This window comes from Neoarius graeffei, chromosome 6 (genome assembly GCF_027579695.1).
Source record: "Neoarius graeffei isolate fNeoGra1 chromosome 6, fNeoGra1.pri, whole genome shotgun sequence".
NCBI classification, from domain to species: domain Eukaryota; kingdom Metazoa; phylum Chordata; class Actinopteri; order Siluriformes; family Ariidae; genus Neoarius; species Neoarius graeffei.
Window position 1 is genome coordinate 31,262,904 of NC_083574.1, and position 25,031 is coordinate 31,287,934.

Below are 25,031 nucleotides of genomic sequence, written 5' to 3' on the forward strand. Positions count from 1 at the left end.
TGCTCCTCACTCTGACACGGTGATGACGTAGACGGCTCTGTGACAGCTGCTTCCACCAATGCCACACCGGGACCTCCCCCCGCTAAATTATGTCAAGCCCCACTCTTCACTAAATGTGCCATTAATGCCCTAAATCCTAGCCAATCAGTCCCCAAAATTATCGAGTGGGTAAGGCGAGGATTAACCGCTGCCTTTACTCTAAATTTCTCCCCTCAAAATAGAATGTGGACCGACACTAAAGGGTAGTTGTGAACATCCCTGTGCACATACAACACCTTCACCAATTGTGTTCTCCCCAATGCCTCGTCTTGCACCAGGCTTTGGTGGATTGAGGTCTGATTACAGCCAGCGTCCACCAAAGCCTGATACGTATCCCCTTGGATACTCACCGGTATGCAATACGCTCCAGCCCGATCGAGGGCGGTCCCTGGCGCATCTGGGATCTGGACCACCACGCCCACCTCCATCGCCGAGCACTGATGCTGGAGGTGCCACGGCTCCCCGCAGCACCAGCATACCGGCCCAGGCTCTCCCTCTGCACCAGTGTTCCAGAGCTCACTCACCTGGGGGGGGACACAGACACAGAAGTAGGAAACGGTAGGGCACTGCGAGTGCGGCGGGCCGGCTGGGGTGGAGCCAGACCCCGCCTCCGCGGTGGGGGTATGGGGTGAGGACGAGGAACAGAAGGGGGGAGAGAGAGAGAGAGAGGGGAGAAGAGGAGACACGCTGTCCTGCCATCGGAACAGCTGCCATATGGTCCTCCGCCAGCACGATGGCCTGATCCAGCGACACCAGGCGATGGCACTGGACCCACTCCGCTGTTCCTTCTGGAAGTCGGGCAATGAATTGTTCCAGCACCACCAGGTCGATGATTCCCTCGGCGTCGTGGTTGTCGGCCCACAGCCACCGCCGACAAGTGGAAGAAATCACATATTGTCAAGCTTACGGAAAAAATACTGGATTCCTTGTGCAAATTCCCTTGCGAGGAACATTGTGAATAATTGTGTGCCCTGCAGGCGGAAACATGCATGTGCAGGTGAACAAAAGATGGCTGATCTGCCAATTGACCATTTGACTCCTGACCTTCCTCCATTCTCACATGTAGGAGTGGATTATTTTGGACCTATAGAGGTGAGAAGAGGGTGTAGCATGGTAAAGCGGTATGGTGTGATATTTACTTGTCTCACTAGTAGAGCAGTTTATCTGGAAGTGGCACACACTATGGATACAGACTCCTGTGTGAATGCATTCAGGTGCTTCATATCCAGAAGAGGTCAAGTAAGAGAATTAAGGTCAGACAATGGAACTAATTTGATCTCTGCTGAGAAGGAGTTAAGGGAGGCACTGAAGTCTTGGAATATGGATCAAATTGAGTGCAGTCTCATACAGAAAGATGTCAAGTGGACGTTCAATCCTCCAGCTGGTGCCCACCATGGGGGCATATGGGAGCAAATAATTAGAAAGGTGAAGAGGATTTTGTCATCTATCATGAACCAACAATCCTTGGATGATGAAGGTCTAGTCACAGTGATGTGCGAGGTTGAATCCATCCTAAACAGCCGTCCTTTGACAGCCATTTCAGATGACCCCAATGACTTGGAACCACTGACACCCAATCACCTATTGCAACTTAAGGTTCAACCCGTGCTACCACCAGGAATATTCAGAAGGGAAGATCTGTATGCCAGGAGGCGTTGGCGACAAATACAGTATATCACTGATCTTTTCTGGACACTCTGGATACAGGAGTATGTTCCACTCCTGCAAGAACAACCCAAATGGTCCCGCATCAGGCCAAATTTCTTTGTGGGAGACATTGTTGTGGTGGCCGATGCTACAGCACCATGAGGCTCATGGGTGATGGCAAGAGTCATTGAAGCTATAGCAGATTCAAAGGGCCTTGTTCATACTGTAAGACTACAAACTAAAACCAACCAGCTCCTAAGATCCATCAGCAAGATTTACCTCCTGGTAAAAGCTGACAGCCAAGATTGAATTGAGACTCATAAAATGTGCACGTGCTTCCTTTTGTATTACATTCACATGCTGATACTTGCATTCATTTAGATTAGAATTGCTATCTTTTTATTTTGGTAATATAAAGGATAAATTGGCTCCCTTTGTGAGAATATTTTGTTATAGCCACACGTAGTTGCTGTAAGGGGCTGGATATCTCATCTCATCATCTCTAGCTGCTTTATCCTGTTCTACAGGGTTGCAGGCAAGCTGGAGCCTATCCCAGCTGACTACGGGCGAAAGGCGGGGTACACCCTGGACAAGTCGCCAGGTCATCACAGGGCTGACACATAGACACAGACAATCATTCACACTCACATTCATACCTACGGTCAATTTAGAGTCACCAGTTAACCTAACCTGCACGTCTTTGGACTGTGGGGGAAACCGGAGCACCCGGAGGAGACCCACGCGGACACAGGGAGAACATGCAAACACAGAAAGGCCCTCGCCGGCCACGGGGCTCGAACCCGGACCTTTTTGCTGTGAGGCGACAGCGCTAACCACTACACCACCGTGCCGCGGGGCCGGATATGTTCGAGCCAAATTTGGTTAAAATTTGCTTTGGTTTAGACTCTTACTTTCTTTGAGATTTGCTGGCCTTCATCCTGGAACTTTTATTTTGACATAGCCTTGGGTTACCTGTCAAGTTAAAGATGGCATTTTCCACATGGTATTCAGTTTCAATTAGACAATGGAAGATGCCTTAGTTGAATAGTTTTTTTTATACCACTTTAACGCTAAACTTTGAACTACACTTAAATAGAATTTAGAATACTTTGATTTCACCCTTTTTTGGAACTTATATTGAAGCTTGAAATTTATACATTGGATTAATCCTCTCCCTGTGGATTACAAACAATTTGGATTTACTCCACTGTGTACCACCTGCTTGCCTGCCACCTACCTCTTTCCCTCCCTGCCTGCCTGCTTGTTACCTGCTTGCCTGATCGTGTGCCCTCTCCCTACCTGCCTGCCTTTTCTACCATCTATGAACACAGGTATGAGCAACAGCCAGACACAGTGTTTTAAGATAAGTGCGTAATGACTGTACAGCATCTACACTTTGAATTTAGTTTGGCCCTAACAATCAACATGCACAGTGCAAATTAATTACATAAGTCATTCTTTTTCACTAAGGTCACTGTCTCGAGGAGTCCCTGAAGATAGTAACACAAACACAATTCTGAAGCAGGTTGTTTGAACACACCACTGCACCAACAGTGCCTATTGTGTGCGCATATGTGTTATAACTTGAAAAATCATTGATGAGCATGAAAAACTAAAAATTAGTCAACGCTTTTTGTACAAGCAAATTTTGTGTGTAGGGAAAGCACAATATAGAAATTCTTTCCTCTTTCTCTGATGACTCCATCCTGAAGTCCTTAATGCAGGGATTCATTTGACTTTTGTAGGTAATTTTTTTTGTAGATTTGTTCCAAGTTCTTTGCTTCAAAGCAGATTTTAGATTTTTTCTTTTTAAATCCAGATGAATGTGTGAAACATTCCCACTAAAATTTCGTACTGATGGAATGTTATTCATTTGAATTCTACCTGCCACCTGTCAGCAGCTTTGCTTAAACTCGCACTGAAACTACACTGGAGACTACTTATTACCACATAACTTCACTCAAATACTGACACTTTCAAACTGTCAAGCATTTTAGAGCACTTTTAACCTTTAAAAATTTGTGTTTTCCACTGTTACTTTTTAGTGCACAACTAGTTTGACTGTCAGCTGAACAGTAGATTTGTGTGTGTGTGTGTGTGTGTGTGTGTGTGTGTGAGTGAGTGAGTGAGTGAGAGAGAGAGAGAGAGAGAGACAGAGAGTTTTAAGACTTTCAAGATATCTTTCATGCATCAATTTAACATAATATATACATATTTAAATTAAGCCCTCAGATCCCCCCCCCAAAAAAAAGCAAAAAAAAACCTTTAGTCTTCAGCTCTCTTTCAGTCTGTATGAATGTCCATAGGAAAGTCAACATAAACACAGAGAGAGAGATGTAAATGTGTTTGGTCCTTAAGCAGATTAAAACATATGCCAAGCTTTTTACACCACTGCTTTTTTTTGCTTTTTTTTGGGGGGGGGGGTCATTTCATACCTTACCGTTTGCTTGCTTGTTTGTTTTTAAATGGGGGTGGGGTCCAACAGCTCAGGAGGTGGGGCTTAAAATCATTTATTTATCAGGAGACGTATAAAGGAGAAGACAGCAAATACATGTTTTTTTTACATAATTGTATGCATTTTAATATACATGTGTTGTTTGCTTCACAGAAATGGTAACAGTAGTGCATCTAGTCTTGGTGTTGCGGATCTAGAGGGCTTTCCAGAAAGCTCCAGCTCCATGGAGCAAAACAGGTAATTAGCATGACATATGTATACAGACACATATATACATACTGATCAGCCAAAACATTAAAACCACTGACAGGAAACGAATAGTATTGATTATCTCATTACAATGGCACCTGTCAAGGGGTGGGATATATTCGGCAGCAAGTGAACAATCAGTTCTCAAAGTTGATGTGTTGGAAGCAGGAAAAATGGACCAGCCTAAGGAACTGAGTGACATTTTACAAGAGTCAAATTGTGATGACTGGATCAGAGCATCTCCAGAATGGCAGTTCTTGTGGCATGTTACTGACATGCAGTGGTTAGTACCTACCAAACTTGATCCAAGGAAGTACAACTGGTGAACTGGTGACAGGGGCACCCAAGGGTCACTGTTATGTGTGGTGAGCTAAGGCTAGCCTTTCTGGTACGACCCCACAGAACAGCTACTGTAGCACAAATTGATGAAAAAGTTAATGCTGGCTATGATAGAAAGGTGTCAGCAGACCAAGTACACCTCTTCATGGCAACGGCCTCTTTCATGCATCATACACCACTGCAAAAATTGCTCAGAAATGGCTTGAGGAACATGGAAAAAGTGTTGAATTGGAAAGATCTGCTGTTAACTATTTCATGCCAGATACCACAGCACCATTTCAGAGGTCTTGTGGAGTCTATGCCTTGATGGGTCAGAGCTGTTTTGGTGGCACAAGGAGGACCTACACAGTTTTTTATGGTATGGGTCATGTGTGTGTGATAGATAGATATATAAAATTTAAAAAAACACTGCGATGACCTGGTGACTTGTCCAGGGTGTACCCTGCCTCTCGCCCATAGTCAACTGGAATAGGCTCCAGCTTGCCTGCGACCCTGTAGGACAGGATGGATAATAAATAATCTCCATCCATTAGCTGCTTATCCTGTCCTACAGGGTCGCAGGCAAGCTGGAGCCTATCCCAGCTGACTATAGGCGAAAGGCAGGGTACACCCTGGACAAGTTGCCAGGTTATCGCAGGGCTGACACAGAGACAAACAACCATTCACACTCACACCTATGGTCAATTTAGAGCCATCAATTAACCTAACCTGCATGTCTTTGGACTGTGGGGGAAACTGGAGCACCCGGAGGAAACCCATGCAGACACGGGGAGAACATGCAAACTCCATACAGAAAGGCCCTCGCCAGCTGCTGGGCTCAAACCCAGGACTTTCTTGCAGTGAGGTGACAGTGCTAACCATTACACCACTGTGCCGCTATAATATACACGCAGTATGTATGTGTGTGTGTGTGTGTGTGTGTGTGTGTGTGTGTGTGTGTGTGTGTGTGTGAGAGAGTGAATGACAGGACAACAGTGGGCCAATGGCCCTTGTGCACAACCTCTCGGGTGCTCCTAACCTTGCTACAATAGTGGTGCTGAAGGAACAGAGCCCCACTCTCTCTGTAGCGGCTGTGCTGAAAGGACAGTGCTGCTATAGCACTACTGTTTACAAACACTGCGCACGTGGCCAAAGAACAGGGAAATCTAATTCAGCGCGGCTGGACTGTACTAATTGGTGCACTTGCTCACCCTCCAGGAGGCACATGGAGGATATAAAAGGACACTGCTTTGCAAGATGGGTGAGTAGGAGGATGTTGCAATGAAGTAATAATTCTGTGCTGATCTCTGTCTGCTGACAGATTCCAGCTCTGACAGCACTCACTGATTTTCCAAGGGAAGCGGTTCTCCTCCCTGACATATCCCCTGAGCAATCATGCCTCAACAGCTTACAAGGGATGTTCCCACACTGGGACAGGAAGATTCCGCAGCACTTCACACCCTCACTCTCTTTTTCCCCACTGGCTGCCACCTTTGTAAATAAGAGCGCTTGTGTTTTTCACCTCACCATTGTCTCCTGACTCTGTGTCTAAGCCTGAGTGCTAAAGGATGCCACACTGGTGGAGAATTCAGGCGGAGGACACAGACTCAAACCCTAACCCCCTATCCTGGACCTGGTCATTTGGCATTTCCTCGAGGTCAGCCTACAACAATTGCAGCTTTCCCAAGAGATGACATGGGACCTCCACATGTCACCACAGTGTCCCTCCTACTCATTGCAGCTTAGGCCCATAGGGGACAGAGTGCTGGTGACAGCTGGGTATGAGATCCACTAACAAATTGCACCACATAAAGGTCTTAAAAAATTGGATTGAACCATTGCCGGTGCTCTCGGCCCTCTCCTGTACAGGCAGCCCAAACTGAGAGCGAGTCTATCAGGGAGAGGAGCTCATGCTGGTGCAAAAACAAGAGCTCAGGGAACTGGAGGACCAGTTTGCGGATGTGTTCTCAGTGGAGCCTGGCTGGACACACATAGTCCAACATGAAATCAAAACACCTCTAGGAGTGGTAATTCGCCAAAGGTGCTATCAGGTCCCAGAGGCCCACTGTCAAGCTATAGAGGTGGAAGTAGCCCACCTGCTACAACCTGGAGTCATTGAAGAGTTCATCAGCCCTTGGTACAGCTCCATCATCACAGTCCCCAAGCCCTATGGATGTCTGCGGCTGTGTAATGACTTCAGGAGGCTGAACCAAGTTTCAGATTTCAATAGTTACCGCTTGCCTCAAGTGGATGACCTCATCAAACACCCAGGGAGAGCCCACTTCATCTCCACCCTCAACCTCACCAAAGGTTACTAGCAGGTGGCCCTCACCCCAACTCTAGGCCAAGAACAGTCTTCATCACCACTAAAGGCCATTGGTAGTACTGGGTTCTCCCCTTTGGCCTCCACAAAGTGCCGGCAACATTCCAGCATATGATGGACATACTCTTGTGGCCTCACCAGCTCTATGTTGCCACACACATCAATGGTATTTTCATCCACTCATACACCTGATGAGCGCACCTACATCAGATCAAAGAGGTACTGCTCAGCTGACAGCCAACCCCTTTAAATGCTACCTAGGACTCTCAGAGGCACAGTACCTGGGCTACCACATCAGTCAGGGTCTCCTGAAGCCCCAAGATAAATAGATTGAGGCTGTTAAGAACTACCCCAATCCTCCAGGAAGAGTCTGGTACATGCCTTCTTGGACTTGGCTGGGTACTATAACTAGGTTTGTACCTAATAACTCTTCTATAGCCTCCCTCCTCTCAGATTTAACTAGGAAGGCAAGTCAGAAAAAGTCCAGTGGACCACGAAAGCTGAATGAGCCTTTTCAATGTTGAAAATTACCCTCACCAGCTCTCCAGTGCTCTGAAACCCAGACTGCTCACAACCCTTCCTGGTGCACACGAATGCTTCTAAGACTGACCTGGGCACATTCCTCTCCCAGGAGTTCAACAGGGAAGAGCATCCAATCATGTACATGAGTAGAAAATTGAGCTCCCGTGGAGCAGGGATATGCCGTCATGGAGCAAGAAGCCTTGGCCATCAAATGGGACATAGAAAAGCTTCAATGTTACCTCACTGGTCATCATTTCACTGTTATTACAGATCACACCCCACTACAGTGGAATGGCTAAAGTACAAAAAGTCCAACAACGGAATAACAGTGGTTTCTTTCTGTACATGACTTCTCATTCCAGGTCCAATATCGATTGGGGGTCCACCACGGATATGCCAACAGCCTCTTTAGGAGGGATGCATTCTGGCATCAGTCTCCCACACCAGTGGGCTTGGAGCTCAGGGAGAGGTACTGTGACAACAGCGGGCCAATAGCCCTTGTGCACAACTTCACAAGTGCTCCTCACCACGCTACCACAGTGGTGCTGAAGGAACAATGCCCCACTCTCCTCATAGCAGCGGTGCTGAAAATACAGCACCATTACAGCACCAGTGTTTACAAGCACTGTGCACATGGCTGAGAGGCAGGGAAATATAATCTGGTGTGGCTCACCCTCCCTAAGGCATAGGGAGGGGATAAAATGACATCACTATGCCAGATGGATGAGTAGGAAGTAAGGAGTATCTGCTTCTCTCTTTATCTGCCGATACATTTCAGCTACAACAGCACTCACCAATTTTCTGAGGGGAAGTGGTTCTCCTCCCCAACACCTACCCTGATTGTATGTGCCTCAACAGACTCCAAGAGATGTTCTCCCACTGGTGCAAGAAGATTCCTCAGCACCTCATGCCTTCACTGTCTCCTCAGTCTGTGTCTGAGCCCAAGCGCTAGTGGGGAGAACACAGACATAAAACCCAAGTTTCAGTGCAAAAAAAAAAATCTGGTGAATTTTAATAGTAAACAAGTGGTAGGGGAAGTGAGCAGGGTGTTAGGGTTTTGCTGGGATTCAAACCTGGTTCGCTGGTGTGATAATCCAGCAAACCCCCACTAGGCCACCAGGGGGATGACTCAAGTGCAGAGGCGTGAGGCAGAAGTAGAAAAGTATCAAAAAGTTTATTTACAAAATATACAACCCACGGCAAAAAACAAAAGTAATCCAAAAGCTCAGAAGATAAAGGGAAAATAAAAAATATCCAAAAGTTCAAAGTCCAAAAATAAGAAAAGAAAAGGCAAAAATGCAAACGCTCAGAAGATCTCCAAAAATGGTAAAAACAAAATTCAAAAAGGTCCAAAAAGAAAGCAAAGTACAAAAACCACAAAGACACAGGCAAGAAACATGGAACAGAGGGAACTAGCACTAACAGGCATAGCATAGGAAAAAGACTCCGTGACAAGGGAACAAACAGAGGGGTATTTATACACACACTAATTAAGGAACAGGGTGGGGCAGGAAACAGGCAATGAAGACAAACACAAAAACACAGTGGCGGCCTCTAGAGGCCAAAACAAACATGACAAGATGGAAATAACAGTGGCCTCTAGAGGCCAAAACAGTCCCAGTCCTAACAGGACACCCCCCCCCCCCGGAGCGTCTCCTGACGTTCCCAGGGCGATCCGGATGGGCTGAATGGAAGTCCCGGCATAGTCCTTTATCTAGAATGTCCCGGGTGGGGACCCAACAGTGTTCCTCAGGGCCATAGCCCTCCCAATCTACTAGATATTGAAGCCTGCCGCGGACCCAGTGGGAGTCAAGCAGGCGATGCACGGTGAACACAGTCTTACCCTCGAAGATGCGGGGGGGTGGGGGGTTCCTAGGGGCAGGGGCATACGTGGACGTCAGTACGGGCCGCAACAGGGAAACATGGAATGTGAGGTTGATCCTCAGAGTCCGGGGCAACTGGAGCCGGTAGGCAACAGGGTTCACCCTGCGCACCACCTTGAAGGGGCCAATGTAGCGAGGAGCAAGCTTGTGGTTCTCCACTCGCAGCGGCAGATCCTTAGTGGACAGCCAAACCCGCTGCCCAGGGCGGAAAGCGTGGGCAGGTCTTCTATGGCGGTTGGCCTGAGTCTGGTTAGTTCTGGAGGTCTGGATGAGGGTTTTCCTGACCTTGCTCCAGGTTTTGCGACACCGTCTCACATATTGGTTGACCGAGGGCACCCCCGCGTCCTCCTCCTGGTCCGGGAACAGAGGTGGCTGGAACCCGAATTGGCACTGGAATGGCGACAGCTTGGTGGCCGATGACTGCAGGGTGTTGTGGGCGTACTCTGCCCATGGCAGCCAGGTGCTCCACGATGTCAGGTTATCCATAGCCAGGCCTCGCAGGGTGGTTTCCAGGTCCTGGTTGAGCCTCTCCGTCTGGCCATTGGACTGTGGGTGAAACCAAGAGGAGAGGCTGGCAGTGGCTCTGATGACCTTGCAGAACCCATGCCACACTCGGGAGGAGAACTGGGGCCCTCGGTCTGAGACGATGTCCTGCAGGAGACCAAAGACTCGGAAGACATGAGTGAATAATAGTTTAGCAGTTTTAAGAGCAGAAGGGAGCTTGCACAGTGGTAAAAAGCGGCAGGCCTTGGAGAATATGTCAACTATGACCAATATGACAGTGTTACCTTATGACTCAGGGAGACCCGTGATGAAGTCGACTGCCATGTGGGACCAGGGATGCCGGGGAATGGTCAGAGGATGCAGGAGACCCTGGGGGTGCTGTCGTGGGTTCTTGCTTCTGGTGCACACTTCACAGGAAAGGATGAATGACCTCACTTCCTTCTCCATGCTAGGCCACCAGAAGCGCCTTCTCAAAAAGTCCAGGGTCCTTCGAGCTCCCGGGTGGGCGGTGAGAGGGGACGAGTGACCCCACTGGAGAACCTTGGCCCGGGCTTGATGTGGGACATACAAGAGGCCCGGTGGCCCCGCCCCAGGACCGGGGTCCTGGCGTTGGGCTCGTCGGACGGCCTCCTCAATACCCCAGTGGACAGGGGCCACAATCCGGGACACAGGGATAATAGGCCTGACTTCACTCTCCCTGTTAGTGGCAGAGAACAGCCTGGACAGTGCATCAGGTTTGGTGTTCTTGGAGCCGGGGCGGTACGATAGGGTGAAGTCAAACCGACTGAAAAACAGGGCCCACCTAGCCTGTCGTAGGTTCAGTCTCTTGGCTTGCTGGAGGTACTCCAGGTTCTTATGGTCCGTCCACACCAGGAATGGATGTTGCGCTCCCTCCAGCCAGTGCCTCCATTCCTCAAGGGCCAGTTTGACCGCTAGTAGTTCTCGATCCCCCACATCATACCGGGACTCAGTAGGGCTCAGGCGGTGGGAGAAGTATGCACAGGGGTGCAGCTTTCCTTCTGAACGGTGAGAGAGCACCGCGCCGACACCACTGTCCGAGGCGTCCACCTCCACGATGAATGGTTGGGAGGTGTCCGGGAGGACCAGAATGGGTGCCGTGCAGAAGCGGTGCTTGAGGTCTTTGAACGCCTTTTCCGCCTGAGGAGACCAGACATAAGATCCACCTGTCCCTTTGGTGAGGTCCGACATGGGTGCTGCTACAGAACTAAAGTTCCTGATAAACTTGCGGTAGAAGTTAGCAAATCCTAAGAACCGCTGAACCTCTTTGACGGACTTGGGAGTGGGCCAGTCCCGGATGGCCAGGGTCTTGGCTGGGTCCATTTGGAGTTGGCCTGTCCGTACAATAAAACCCAGAAAGGAGACCTCGGGAACATGAAATTCGCATTTCTGGGCCTTGGTGAACAGATTGTTCTGTAGCAGCCTCTGGAGAACCTGGCGGACATGGTGGTGGTGCTCCTGCATGGTCTTGGAAAAGATAAGGATGTCGTCGAGGTAGACAAAAACGTACAGGTTAATCATGTCCCTCAAGATGTCGTTGATTAGGGCCTGAAAAACAGCTGGTGCGTTGGTGAGTCCGAAGGGCATCACCTGGTATTCATAGTGCCCAGACGGGGTGTTAAAGGCAGTCTTCCACTCGTCTCCCTGTCAGATACGGATGAGGTGGTAAGCGTTCTGTAGGTCCAACTTGGTGAAGACGGTGGCACCTTGGAGCAGGTCAAATGCTGTGGACATCAGTGGAAGGGGATATCGGTTGCGCACAGTGATCTTGTTCAGGCCCCTGTAGTCAATACATGGTCAGAGCCCCCCATCCTTCTTGCCGACAAAGAAGAAGCCGGCACCAGCAGGTGAGGTGGAGGGTCGAATGAACCCAGAGACCAGGGCGTCTTTGAGGTATTCCTCCATGGCCTTGCATTCTGGCTGAGAGAGGGAAAACAGTCTGCCACGAGTAGGGGTAGCCCCAGGGAGCAAGTCGATGGCACAGTCGTAGGCCCGGTGCGGAGGAAGAACAGCGGCCCTGCTTTTGCTGAATACCTCCTTCAAATCCCAGTACTCTGTGGGAACTTGAGATAGCTCGGTGAGATCAGGGGGCTCGGCAGGAGACACAGGAGAGCTAGAGAGCAGACAAGAGGCATGGCACGCAGGGCCCCATTCCACAACCTGGCTTGTTACCCAGTCTATGCGAGGGTTGTGGCGGGTAAGCCAAGGAAGGCCTAGAATCACTGGGAACTCTGGTGAAGGAATCAGGTGCAGGGATATTTCTTCCTTGTGACCTTGAGACTGGAGGAAGACTGGAGAAGTTACTTGGGTGACTCTTCTGTCACCTAAGGCTTGGCCATCCAGGGCAGACACAAACAGTGGGACTTCAAGAGGTGCAGTCGGGACATTGATACTTTGGGTGAAGTGAACATCCATAAAGTTTCCAGCCACCCCGGAGTCTAACAAGGCTTGACAAGAGTGGACGGACTCACCCCAGGAGATGGAGACCGGGATGTAAACTCCTTGGCCAGGAAGTTCAGGAGAGAGGGTAGGCCCCGTCACAACCCTCCCTCGGCTGGACGGGGCGGTCCTTTTCCCGAGAGTTTGGGACATGATGCTCAGAAGTGACCAGGCTCGCCACAGTAGATGCAGCACTTGTCCCTCCTTCTGCGCTCCCTCTCAGATGCGGAGAGGCGAGTACGGCCCACTTGCATGGGTTCTGGATAGTCACTGGAGGAGGTAGACGGGCTCCATGTTGAGGCAGTGAGGCCGGGGAGACTCAGGACTTGGCGGCGTTCTCTAATCCTGTTGTCCAGACGAGTAGAATGTGAGATCAGTGTTTCGAGGTCACTAGGGCATCCGATAGAAGCCAGACCGTCTTTGATGGGGTCAGACAGACCATGGTGGAAGGCTGACACCAGGGCAGTCTCATTCTATCCACTTACTGCTGCGAGCGTCCAGAACGAGATGGCGTAGTCTGCGACGCTTCCCCCTTGCCGGATGGACATGAGCTTTCTGGCTGCGTCTTTACTGATGTCTGCTTGATCGAAGACACGAAGCATCTCTTCAGTAAACAGCTGGAAATCAGAGCACTCGGGTCCCTGTCTCTGCCAGATAGCAGTGGCCCAGGCCCGCGCCTTACCAGCTAACAAGGTTATCACAAAGGCAATCGTGCGGCGATCCGTAGTGTAGGTGGTAGGCTGAAGCTCAAAGGTGAGTTGGCACTGGGTAAGGAACTCTCGACACTCACTGTGCTTGCCGTCATACCTCTGTGGTGCAGGAAGGCTGGGTTCGCGAGGTGAGGAAGGCAGCATGGCAGGAGGCACTGGAGCAGGAGCGGATGGTGGAGCAGGAGCAGAATCAGGCGGAGGAGATGGGGGCAGAGAAGTCAGCTGTGCCAGGGTTTTCCCAATCTGCTGAAGCAGTACCTCGTGGCGAGCAAGGGTCTCACGTTGGCTTGCGAGAGTCCATCCGAGTGTCCATGGTGGATCCGAGGCGTGTTAACACAGCCATCATTCCCTGAAGGTTGGCCGGGTAGACAGATGAAGAAGCCTCTGCTGAATCGGTCATGACGGAGTCTTTCTGTTAGGGTTTTGCTGGGATTCGAACCTGGTTCGCTGGTGTGATAATCCAGCAAACCCCCACTAGGCCACCAGGGGGATGACTCAAGTGCAGAGGCGTGAGGCGGAAGTAGAAAAGTATCAAAAAGTTTATTTACAAAATGTACAATCCACGGCAAAAAACAAAAGTAATCCAAAAGCTCAGAAGATAAAGGGAAAATAAAAAATATCCAAAAGTTCAAAGTCCAAAAATAAGAAAAGAAAAGGCAAAAATGCAAACGCTCAGAAGATCTCCAAAAATGGTAAAAACAAAATTCAAAAAGGTCCAAAAAGAAAGCAAAGTACAAAAACCACAAAGACACAGGCAAGAAACAAGGAACAGAGGGAACTAGCACTAACAGGCATAGCATAGGAAAAAGACTCCGTGACAAGGGAACAAACAGAGGGGTATTTATACACACACTAATTAAGGAACAGGGCGGGGCAGGAAACAGGCAATGAAGACAAACACAAAAACACAGTGGCGGCCTCTAGAGGCCAAAACAAACATGACAAGATGGAAATAACAGCGGCCTCTAGAGGCCAAAACAGTCCCAGTCCTAACACAGGGAGTGTAGAGTTAAAGCAGTGCAGGCTTTGCCAGAGATTGTCAGCTTCCAAGAGATGGGGAGAGCAGTGTGTGTGTGTGTGTGTGTAATAAAATATCTCAAAACTTAATTTCTCAGCGTTGTCTTCCCTGTATTACATGAGGGACAATAGTAGTGCATTCAGTAATGACAGAATTGGAAAACAGCCAAGCAGCACGACTGATGCTGATGGAGTCTCTGTGTGTGTGTGTGTGTGTGTGTGTGTGTGTGTCTGTGTGTGCAGTGAGGAGAGACTTGGGATACTACAGAGTCAGGAACAAGTAGATGGTGAGTGAGGTCTTCCTTTTTGCACCACACACATACACACTCAATTACATTGAGGATGCACTGTTGGTACTTTAAAGCTTTAATTTACTGCAGTAAATGTTTATGAAGAGTTTATGGGCCATTCTCATTTTCAGTACAGGCACACTGTAAATGAAATGGCATACTTTTGTACTGCATACTGCATCAGTACAAACTATATACACACTCACCATCCACTTTAATAGGAACACCTGTACATCTCCACAACCATGCAGTTATCTAATTGGCCAATTATGCAGCAGCAGTGAAATGTAAATAAAATTATGCAGATACAGGTCAAGAGCTTCAGTTAATCTTCACATCAAACATCAGCATGGAGAAAAAATGTGATGTGTGACTTTGATCGTGACATGGATGTTGGCACCAGATGGGCTGGTTTGAGACCACATCAGGTTCCACTCCTGTCAGCCAAGATCAGGAATCTGAGACTCTCATGGGCACAGGCTAAACTGTCCAGTTTGGGTGAGCCCGTGCCTATGATAGCCTCAGATTCCTGATCTTGGCTGACTTGAGTAGAACCTGATGTGGTCTTCTGCTGCTGTAAGGCTACTGGTTTCGACCTAGTACCCGCACATTTCCTTAAGGATGGAGCCATGTTCATAACAATCCCACTCACATACTAAATTTGTCCCGATCCACTGAGATGATCCCTTTTGAACTTAAGTCTGCTAAGATCACTCCTATACACAAGTAAAACTGAAGCTGGTAATTATCAGCCTGTGTCTATTGTCAGTATTGTAAGCAAACTGATTGAGTTGGTCATAGACAACCTTCTCAATCAGTACCTCACAGATCACAAACTCTTATGAGTACCAGTCAGGTTTCCGGTCCTCTTACTCCACAGATACTTGTTTAATTCATCTCACGGACTATATTGAGTCTGAACAAGACAAAGGCAATTACACAGGTATGGTACTTCTAGATCTACAAAAAGCCTTTGATACTGTGGATCATAGTATTCTTCTTATGAAGCTTGAAGCCATGGGGCTTCAGAAACCTGCTGTTAACTGGTTCCATGCCTATCTAAGTAATAGGCAGCAGCGTGTGGAAGTTGGTGGCGTACTGTCTACACCTGCTAATGTGATCTGTGGTGTACCACAGGGCTCAATATTGGGCCCTTTTTCTTTTCCTTATCTATGTTAACGATATGCCCTCCGCAGTAAATAGTAAACTGCTATTGTACACAGACGACTGTGCCCTCTTGGTGGCTGGAAAGAATACTGTTGAAATACAACAGCAGCTGTCTTCCGAACTTCAGTCTGTCCATGAATAGCTTATTGATGATGATGATGATTATAAACTATCCTTCCATCTTGGGAAGACAGAATCCATACTCTTTGGCTCCAAATGGAGACTCCATAGTTCTGAGTCAATAGACATCACCTGTAATGGTCAAACCCTTACCAGTAAAACCTGTGTTAAATATTTAGGCATTGTTCTTGACCAGTCACTATCAAGGAGCCAAATCGCTGACACTGTCATTAGCAAATCCAACGCTAAGCTTAAATTCCTGTATGGGCAGACAAGACAATTCGACATGGCTACCAAAAAGCTTTTAGTGTCAGCTCTAATGCAGTGTCATTTTAAGTATGCCAGTGCTTCTTGGTACTCTGGTCTTACCAAGAAAAAGCAAGATCATCTGCAGACCACTCAGAACAAAATAGCTCGATATCTACTGAGTGCCCCTCCTCGGACCCATATAGGTCATGTAGAGTTTGAGCAGGTCAAGATGTTGCCAGTGAGCCTTCGAGTTAAACAGCTTAAACTAAATCACATGCACAACATCATTCATGGTAATGATCCACAATATCTAACATCTGCCTTTATTCCAAAGTCTTCCCACCTATGGGCGTAAAAATGCGTATGGACGCGTCCATACCAATATTCAGCTGAGTTTAAAATGTCCATACCATTTTTGAATGGAGAAGCCGCGATGCGGGAAACGCTGAATAAAAACACCAAACGCGGTATCGCTTCCAGCTGATTTTCAGTTGTGAACAGACCTCTCAAAGACGGCTGACTATTGGTGGGGACAGGTAAAAAAGCTTTATGAAGCTTTGATTGGCCCACCTCCCGTTGCCTTGACGTTGCTATGGTTTTTTGTTGTCATTGGCTGTAAGCAGTAGCAAGCGGTAAAATCAGCATCCAGCTCGCTGCTACAGCAAAACAGCACACAGGCAGTGATGTCGGGCAATAAAAGAAAACATAAGGAGGACATAAGACATTATTTTACCCAGTCAACGGTAAGCTATTCAAAACAAAATAGCCTAAGAGAACCTCTTCAGACAGTGACATTTTCTTCTGCCAAGCGCTCGACTCCAATTGTTTAGCTTCTGCCTCAGAAGGCAAAAACACCTTAACATCTAGCAGTTGTATACACCGTAGTTAGGCCTATATCACAATTTAATCGAACAACTTTCATAGTAAACACTTTTAATGCCGTGTAGTCCACAACAAAGCAACCCCATAGAACAGTCTTCATTACAGGTAAATTGAAGCATGTACTGTAGACTTATATGTAGACTAAATGTGCCCTTTACTGATTACATGTACATTGTGCAATGCATCATGTGCCATTTAAAGCCAAAACAGACATTATGTTATTTGAATAGGATGCAACAACAGAAAGTCTGCCAGGTTGTAGTTCAGGGAGAGGACAGTGAGAGTCTCAGGTGAGCTATCAGCATAAGCTTGACCTTCTACAATGCTATGTGGTCTTATGAATGTTTTCATTAAAAACATACACATTGCCTGTTTCATATTTTCAAGAAGAAACCATTGGTTAATTGAGTGTGGCCTTTTTCTTAGGAAACTGTTCCAGGCAGCATCAGAGAGTGTAGAAGTGAGGGAGACAGCAGTGGAGAACAGAGTAGCGTAGGAGACAGCCTGGATATCCAGTCCAAGCCAAATCAGCCTCATCCAAAAACCATTCCTGTTCAAAAACTGTCTGATAAGGTCCTACATTTTCAGGAACATTGGTACAGACAATACCCGTGGCTTCATTATAGCCAAACAGTAAAGGGAATTATTTGCTTCCACTGTGTAAAAACATACACAATAAATAAGAGTACACTGTCCAAAAAGGCAGACCCAGCCTTCTCCTCCAGAGGATTCTCTAATTGGAAAAATGCTCTCCTTAGGTTTGAATGTCATCAGAATAGCAAAGCTCACCATCATGCAATCACTGTGTGTAGTCAGGAAGGTACCCCAGTAGATGCACAACTTTCAAGTGCATTAGCAAGACAGCAAGAAAATGGCAGATACTGCCTACAAAGCATTGTAGGTTCCATAAAATTCCTTGCTAGACAGTGCTTGGCATTACGTGGACACAGTGATGATGAAGGTAATTTTTACCAACATTTGAAACACAAAGCCAAAGAGGATGCCTGCCTCTCTGACTGGCTAACCCGGTCTTGTGATTACACATCTCCACTAGTGCAAAATGAAATAATGCAGTTGTTGGGAAATAGCATTGTCAGAGATATTGCAAAATCGATACAAGCTTTACCTGTCTTGCAGTACTCCATCATTATTGATGGTACTCAAGATATCTCTGGTGTAGAGCAGGAGTCTATATGCATCAGGTACATGGACCAAGACCTAGTACCACATGAAGCTTTTATAGGTTTATATGAGGTCTCAGGTACTGGTACTACAGGAGAGGCAATTGCTAGAGTGGCCAGGGATGTTCTGTTAAGGCTGAATATTCCCATTTCTGGTTTAAGGGGACAAACCTATGATGGCGCTGCCAATATGTCAGGTGTACACTCAGGAGTGCAAGCTGAAATGAAGAGGCAGCAGCCATTGGCACTCTACATGCACTGTGCGGCACACTGCGTTAATTTAATCACACAGTCAGCATGTCAGTCAAGCCCTTTAATTGGGGATGCTTTGCAGTGGGTCCATGAATTGGGCATATTAAGTAAGCTGTCAGGAAAATTTAAAGGTATGTTTTCTGCAGCAGTTGCATCCTCAGAGGGACCATCAGCATCACTGAGACCTCTCTGCCCAACCAGGTGGACAGTGAGGGGGCCTGTAATCAGAGCTGTGCTCTCGCAGTACGAGAGTGTATTATCCAGTTTAGAGGAGATGGGTGCCAACAATTCCACAAGCTCAGGGGCAAAGGCCAATGGGCTGAGAGAGAGATTTGAAAAGGGGAAGACAGTGCTTGGCCTTCTTTTGGCAGTTGAAATTTTTGAGGTCCTGGAAGTTCTAAATAAGTCCCTACAAAAGCGAACTGAGACAGTTTCTGGCATGATGGATGCAGTTGGTCATGTGAGGTCCACTGTTAGAGTTTACAGGAGTGAGACAAGGTTTCAGGACATTTTTAATAAAGCAGTGGAAATGATTGACTCCCTTGAGATCGAACCAATTCAGGTACCCCACCAAAGGCAACCTCCAAAGCGCTATACTGGAGGGGCAAGCCACCATGTTGCAAAAACACCAGAGGAATGGTACAGGGCAGAATACTACAAAATGTTGGATTGTGTGGATACCCAGTTTGAAGTAAGATTTAGCCAGCCTGATTTGAAAATCTTACAGGAACTTGAGAATGTCTTGATGACAGGGGAAGTGAGTTCTGTTGTAAGTGAGTATCCAGAGCTTAACAGTGTCACTCTTAAAGTACAGCTGACAATGTTTCACACAAAGTACCAAATACAGTCCATCTCAGATGCAGCCGGTCTCTTTAGAAGCATGGGACCTGAGGTCAGGGGCCTATTTGATCAGGTAGAAACCCTTTTAAGGCTGTTATTGGTCATGCCTGTGTCTTCATCAGAGTCCGAGCGAAGTTTCAGTGCTCTGAGGAGACTGAAAACATGGCTCAGGTCAACTATGACACAGGCACGGTTGAACCATGCTGCTGTTCAAAATAACACAAAGGAATGGACAACCAATCATTTGTACAGTGTAGGCCACATTTCGTGCGACAACCATGGCGCACTGGGGCGCTTGGCCAAATTATGTCCCCACCAATATCAACACCGTTTTTACGCCCTTGTTCCCACCGTAATACCCGTTCAGGCCCCCTCTCTCTGCTTATTCTTTGTTAGATCTTTTGGACAGTCCTTTTTCACATATATTGGTGCTTGCCTTTGGAATGGTTTACCTAGTCATATACAGTCTCAGTCTTCCAAAAGTGCTTTCAAACATCTAGTCCTAACCTTTTTATCTCAACAGCTTATAGAGGAAGAACTCAACTCTTTTATTATGTCAACCTAACTAGTCCTCTGTTTTTATATTGTCTTTGTCCCGTTAATTTTTACACATTTGTTTACTCATATTTTGCTCTAAGTACTTTTGTACAGTATTACCTTTTTCATACTTATTTATTTATACTACCCATGTTGTTTGTTAATGTGTATGTATACCATTTTTTTTCTTCATATTAATTTTACAGTCTATATTTCCCTTCATTTTGTCATTTAATTTTATGGACCACAATGGAAATAAGTGTTTTCACTTTCTTGTGTCATCCATGTATTTTTAATGTATTTACAATTGTTTATGCATTTACATTGATTTTATTTAGTAAATTCAATCATGCATAATGACCATCAGTCTTGATTTAATTTTTCTTTATTCACATATGGACCTAAAAACTTGGATGCCATGGTAGACCGAAAAACAGGTACAAAAACAAGCACATTGTCGCCCACATTAAATTCATGAAATACTGCATTTTTATCAAAGCACTGCTTCATCCTAGCTTGGGACCTCCCCAGCATTTTCCAAGAAAAGTTAAATGCTCAATGCCAACGTTCATGACTCTAATTTCACCTTCAAATTAACTGCTAATCCTAGAGGTTCACATACTTTTGCCACTCACAGATATGTACTGTAATATTGGATCATTTTACTCAATAAATAAATGACCAAGTAAAATATTTTTGTCTCATTTGTTTAACTGGGTTCTCTTTATTTACTTTTAGGACTTGTGTGAAAATCTGATGTTGTTTTAGGTCATACGGTATTTATACAGAAACGTAGAAAATTCTAAAGAGTTCACAAACTTTCAAGCACCACTGTAACAGTGAGTAAAAACTGATTCCAGCTTTCATCCTCAGCAAAGGTCCTACACAATCTACTAAAACTTTCTCAAATGGTTATCCTATCACAGAAATAGGATGTAAAGGAGTAGGAGGGACTACTTGATTTGGCTTACCAACCTTTTGACAAGTCTCACATGAAGAACAATACTTTTACTACATCCTTTCTTAAGCCTGGCCAAAAAAAGTTTGAGCACCTGATTATATGTTTTAGTAAACCCAGGGTGTCCAGATCAAGGATGATCATGAGCAACACTTAAAGTGCTAGTCTAATGAAAATTTACATCATAAAATCCTGAGTTTTCTGTGTGTGATATGCTCAAAAAGGTTGTAAAGGTTACCAATAAATAAAAAATTGGTTTGAAAAATAATTTTTTGCATATGAATTCTGTTCCAAAAATCACTAAAAGCTTGTACATCATTATTAGATCGCAGCGATTTACCATACAGGTCAGCAGCGCTGCATGTGTGACGTCGTATGCGCCACTGCTTCCTTTTGTGTCTACACTGACTCTATAATATTCTCTGCAATCGCATGCATTCTTGATACTGATTCTTTTGAAAAAGATGACAAAAGCTCTTCAAATTCATCCTCAATCTTTGGTTGGTTGTCTGAGGATGATTTAGAACCTTTAGCCATGGAGAAAGAGGCAGACGAATATGCAAGCCAAGTCACTCGTGAAGAAAAAGAGCAACAATTACTTGATGAGATTTCTGGAATCCAGGAAGTTAAAACATGGTACAAATCAAAGTTTGTTTGTTTTTTTTTAACTGATTTGGTGTTCAACTTTCACAGTTATGCTAAAGAAGTGTCTCTTTGTAATTGTCATCTTTGTAACCTCACTTGGTAGGCACAAGACTAAATAATGGCAATAAATAGGCACTTTCACTTTCAGTGCTGGAGTTGGCAGGAGCAGGTGGTGCATTGTGCCATATGCGTTGTGTACAGCAAGCGTGCAGCAGCCAGGAATTTGTTAGGGTTCGCCTCCAAGCTAAGTTACTCGTAAAACTACAACCTTTTCTGGTTCTAACAGTACCAATTAGGACCATGTAGACCCTTTCTATTTTGTGCTCAAACATTATGTAGAGGTGGGTGGGGGTGTCGGCGCGCAATTACCATTATTTATTTTTACTAAAATCACCGTAACCATAAAAGATTTTTTCAAAATTCCAAAACCCATGATGATCTTACATTTCGCTCTTGTGAGAGAATCTCCTTCAGAGCCTATAAATTCAGAAATAATGATGAATTAGTTGAGAGAGATAACAGGATGGCATGTCCATTCATTTGATATTGAAATCATGTTTTTAGATGCAATATAACATTGCACGTGTTTCAGTGGACAAAAAGGCAGCGACAAGATTCAGAAATACACAGGGAAGTTTATCACAGAGTGATTTATAAATTAATCTTGTAATGGCTTTTTCCTTTGTGAAAATTCCATGCTTATTGTAGACTCTGAAATGTAGAGACTTGCCTAATTACTGCCATTATTTAGCCTTGTATAAAACTTCAGAACTGCCATCAGTGAAAAGGATAAAAGACTAAGGACAACTAATAAATTCAAGCAACACAAGCTAAACACAAGCTTGACACTTACTGTGCAGTAAGCTCTTTGGGATGGCGCTTCTGTCTTTTGTTTCCAGATCGTAGGAACTGTTCCACACTTTCCAGATGTTGTTCAAATCCTTCTATAGAGATCTTACAGTCACGTGACCGGAATGTACACAGCCTCCATTTTGTCGGTAAAAAACACCGCTGAATACTGCTGAATACTGCTGCACTCGTGTACAAAATTGATAAATTTCAACCGACGGACTACATGGCTCATTTTTCTAATGAACAGATAATTAGATATATGTCTAAAATAAACGACCTATGGATTAGTGACCCTTATGGCTTACCGGACGTAGTTTTCACGACCGTGTCAGTGGATATGGAACTGCCAGAGGTGGAATACCCAGACGTGTATAATTACCTCATAAACTTTCCCTCGCTGTTCAGTGGTGAAGCACTGCGTGCTTATAAATCTCTGGACAGTTATCTTTACAGAAATTCATGTGACCCCTAAAAGTGTAAAATAATTTTATATCTAGAGACTACATTGATTGTCACACCACTAAAGACCCAATCCACCCCCCCGCCCCAAGCCTTTTCTCAGGTTCCCACTTCCCGGAATTTTTTATGAGAGCAAGTCATAAACTTATGTTGTGAATAACCACATGGATATACTGAAATAAATACATGGCAAACCTGAGATGAAATGGTCACTGCACAGGCGCCAGTGATCGTTCTTTCCAGTCGGTTCCCATGCCTTGTTCTTGTTGTTTGCATCGGCCTGGCCGATAGCAGCAATCCACTTTGCACGCCTGTCAGGGTCCCATGGCAGCCTATGAAACTTTCTTCCCGATTTCTGACCTCTCCTGCTGTGGCATTTATATGCCATACAACTCTCCGGCATTGTGGCACGGTAATATTTGAAGATCTGGGCGAAAAAACCCCCCAAAGTCAGTGTTGGAACGACGGCGGAAATATGGCATTTGACCGACAAAATGGCAACTGCTTACAATCTGGAGCGGATGTGACGTCACGTGCAAGATCTCTATATGAATCTGCCTCACAAATTTATCTTTTTCAGAATTTATGGAGCAGACACCAAACCGTCCTGTCTGCTTGAAGTTACCTCTCTTTGTCCGTACAAACCAAACCCGTTCATTCCATAAGTGTCCTGGTGACTTTGGGCTATAATGGATCAAAATTCCACTTTTTAATTGCCTACACTTGAACAGCTATGAATGACACCCCTCTTAGGAGGCATGCTTTGGCTTTAATTTTGCTGTAGAATAAAAAAAAAAAATCTTTAAAAATGTGCGACACTTTGCAAAGCAGACGAAGCCAGAAATGCCGTGAACTTTCAAGCGTTGCGCATATGATGTCACTTCCTTTGAATTAACAGTAACTTACCAGGAATGCACTCATGTAATGGCGGACTCAAAGAGCCAAACTTTACCAGCTAAATAGAACATGTTCCCGGTCTCGTATTAAAATACAAACTTGACAGTAAACTATTTAAAATGTCTAGTTTTATAAGGTATAATTTCCAGGGGTGATATCATTTACGTAAGCCTAGCACTTTAAAACTAGATGTCAAAACATAGAAGGAACTACAATCTGAAAAATAGCATCTTTAACCTCATTTATTCTAGAGGTTCGTTTGCGCATTAGGAAACTATTATCTTGAAGGAAAGCCACTTGTTTCTTATCTCATCTCATCTCATTATCTCTAGCCACTTTATCCTGTTCTACAGGGTCACAGGCAAGCTGGAGCCTATCCCAGCTGACTATGGGCGAAAGACGGGTTACACCCTGGACAAGTCGCCAGATCATCACAGGGCTTTGTTTCTTATCTACATCAAGCAATTCATGTACAATACTAAAACGGGCCTAAATTACCATTTTACTAGAAAAGGAAGCTTTTGACCAACCTTCTCCAATCTCTGGCTTATTTGCTTCCACTGCAGCTTCCCATGCTAAGAACAAGTCAGACAGAGCCAAGATGTCATCAACACATTTTGCTTGAGAACAAGTCACAACGCAAGCCGAAAAAACCTCTGGAAGATTAACTGCAAGATCGTCAGATTGACAATCAACACAAATTTCAGATACTTCAGCTACAGGAATAATTTTTCCACTAATAATTTTTTCATTTCCTAGAATGAAATCCACACCAGGAACAGGTAGAATAGGCTGAACCCTGACCTTGACAGTACTCATCACCACACCAGGTTTCAGATGTACCATATGTAATGCAAAGGTACATGAACATACCCCATCTCCAAGCCCTGAAAAAGGGCATATGACCCACTGAATGTTGGGTCTGACAGAAGAAGTACCCTGTCATTGAAAAAAAGACAGAGCAGCTCCAGTGTCATGCAAAATGATAATATTCTGTCAGTCACCTTTGGAATAAGCCACAGATACCACTGTCATGATCTGCCCCGGACTTCCACGCCGGAGATTTATCTCCCAGCTCAGCACAATCCGGATCCGGGACAGGACTTCCATCTTGCCAGCATTCACTTCCTGGTCTGCTCTGCTGTATATAAATAGGCTGTTCTCAGAAGGGGACTTTGCTAGAACATCTTGTCTGTTTCTCATGTCGTCTCTGTGCCATTTTGCTTCCTGGATTTTTGCTCTCTGTTTTTGCACTCTCGTCTTGCCATTTTTTTGTGTTTTTGTGCTTTTTTTTTTTGTCTGTACTATTTTTGCTATTTTTGTTCATTTATTCTCTTGGACTTTAATTAAATCTTTTTTTATTAATTGGATTTTCTGGTTTGTGTTTCTGCTTTTGGATCCTACTTGCCACATCTCGTCACCCATAACAGTACGTTCTGGCCAACATGGATCCAGCGGAACTGAACCATCTGAGAACGGCTATGCAACAGCAAGCAGCCCTTCTCGGGACCCACCAACAGGAACTCAGGCAGATCACCCAGAACCTGGCCACCCTGTCCGACTCACTCAACCTCCTAG

The 25,031-nt window shown here is 45.7% G+C and overlaps 1 protein-coding gene across 1 annotated transcript in view; it reads left to right on the top strand.

Annotated features, from left to right (window-relative positions):
* Positions 1 to 25,031, top strand: part of sphkap (SPHK1 interactor, AKAP domain containing) — a 345,056-nt gene that overhangs the window by 310,810 nt on the left and 9,215 nt on the right. Inside the window, exons 11-12 of the mRNA XM_060924329.1 lie at positions 4,295 to 4,378; positions 14,368 to 14,411. Of these exons, the coding sequence (XP_060780312.1) occupies positions 4,295 to 4,378; positions 14,368 to 14,411 (128 nt within the window). The remainder of the gene's footprint in view (positions 1 to 4,294; positions 4,379 to 14,367; positions 14,412 to 25,031) is intronic.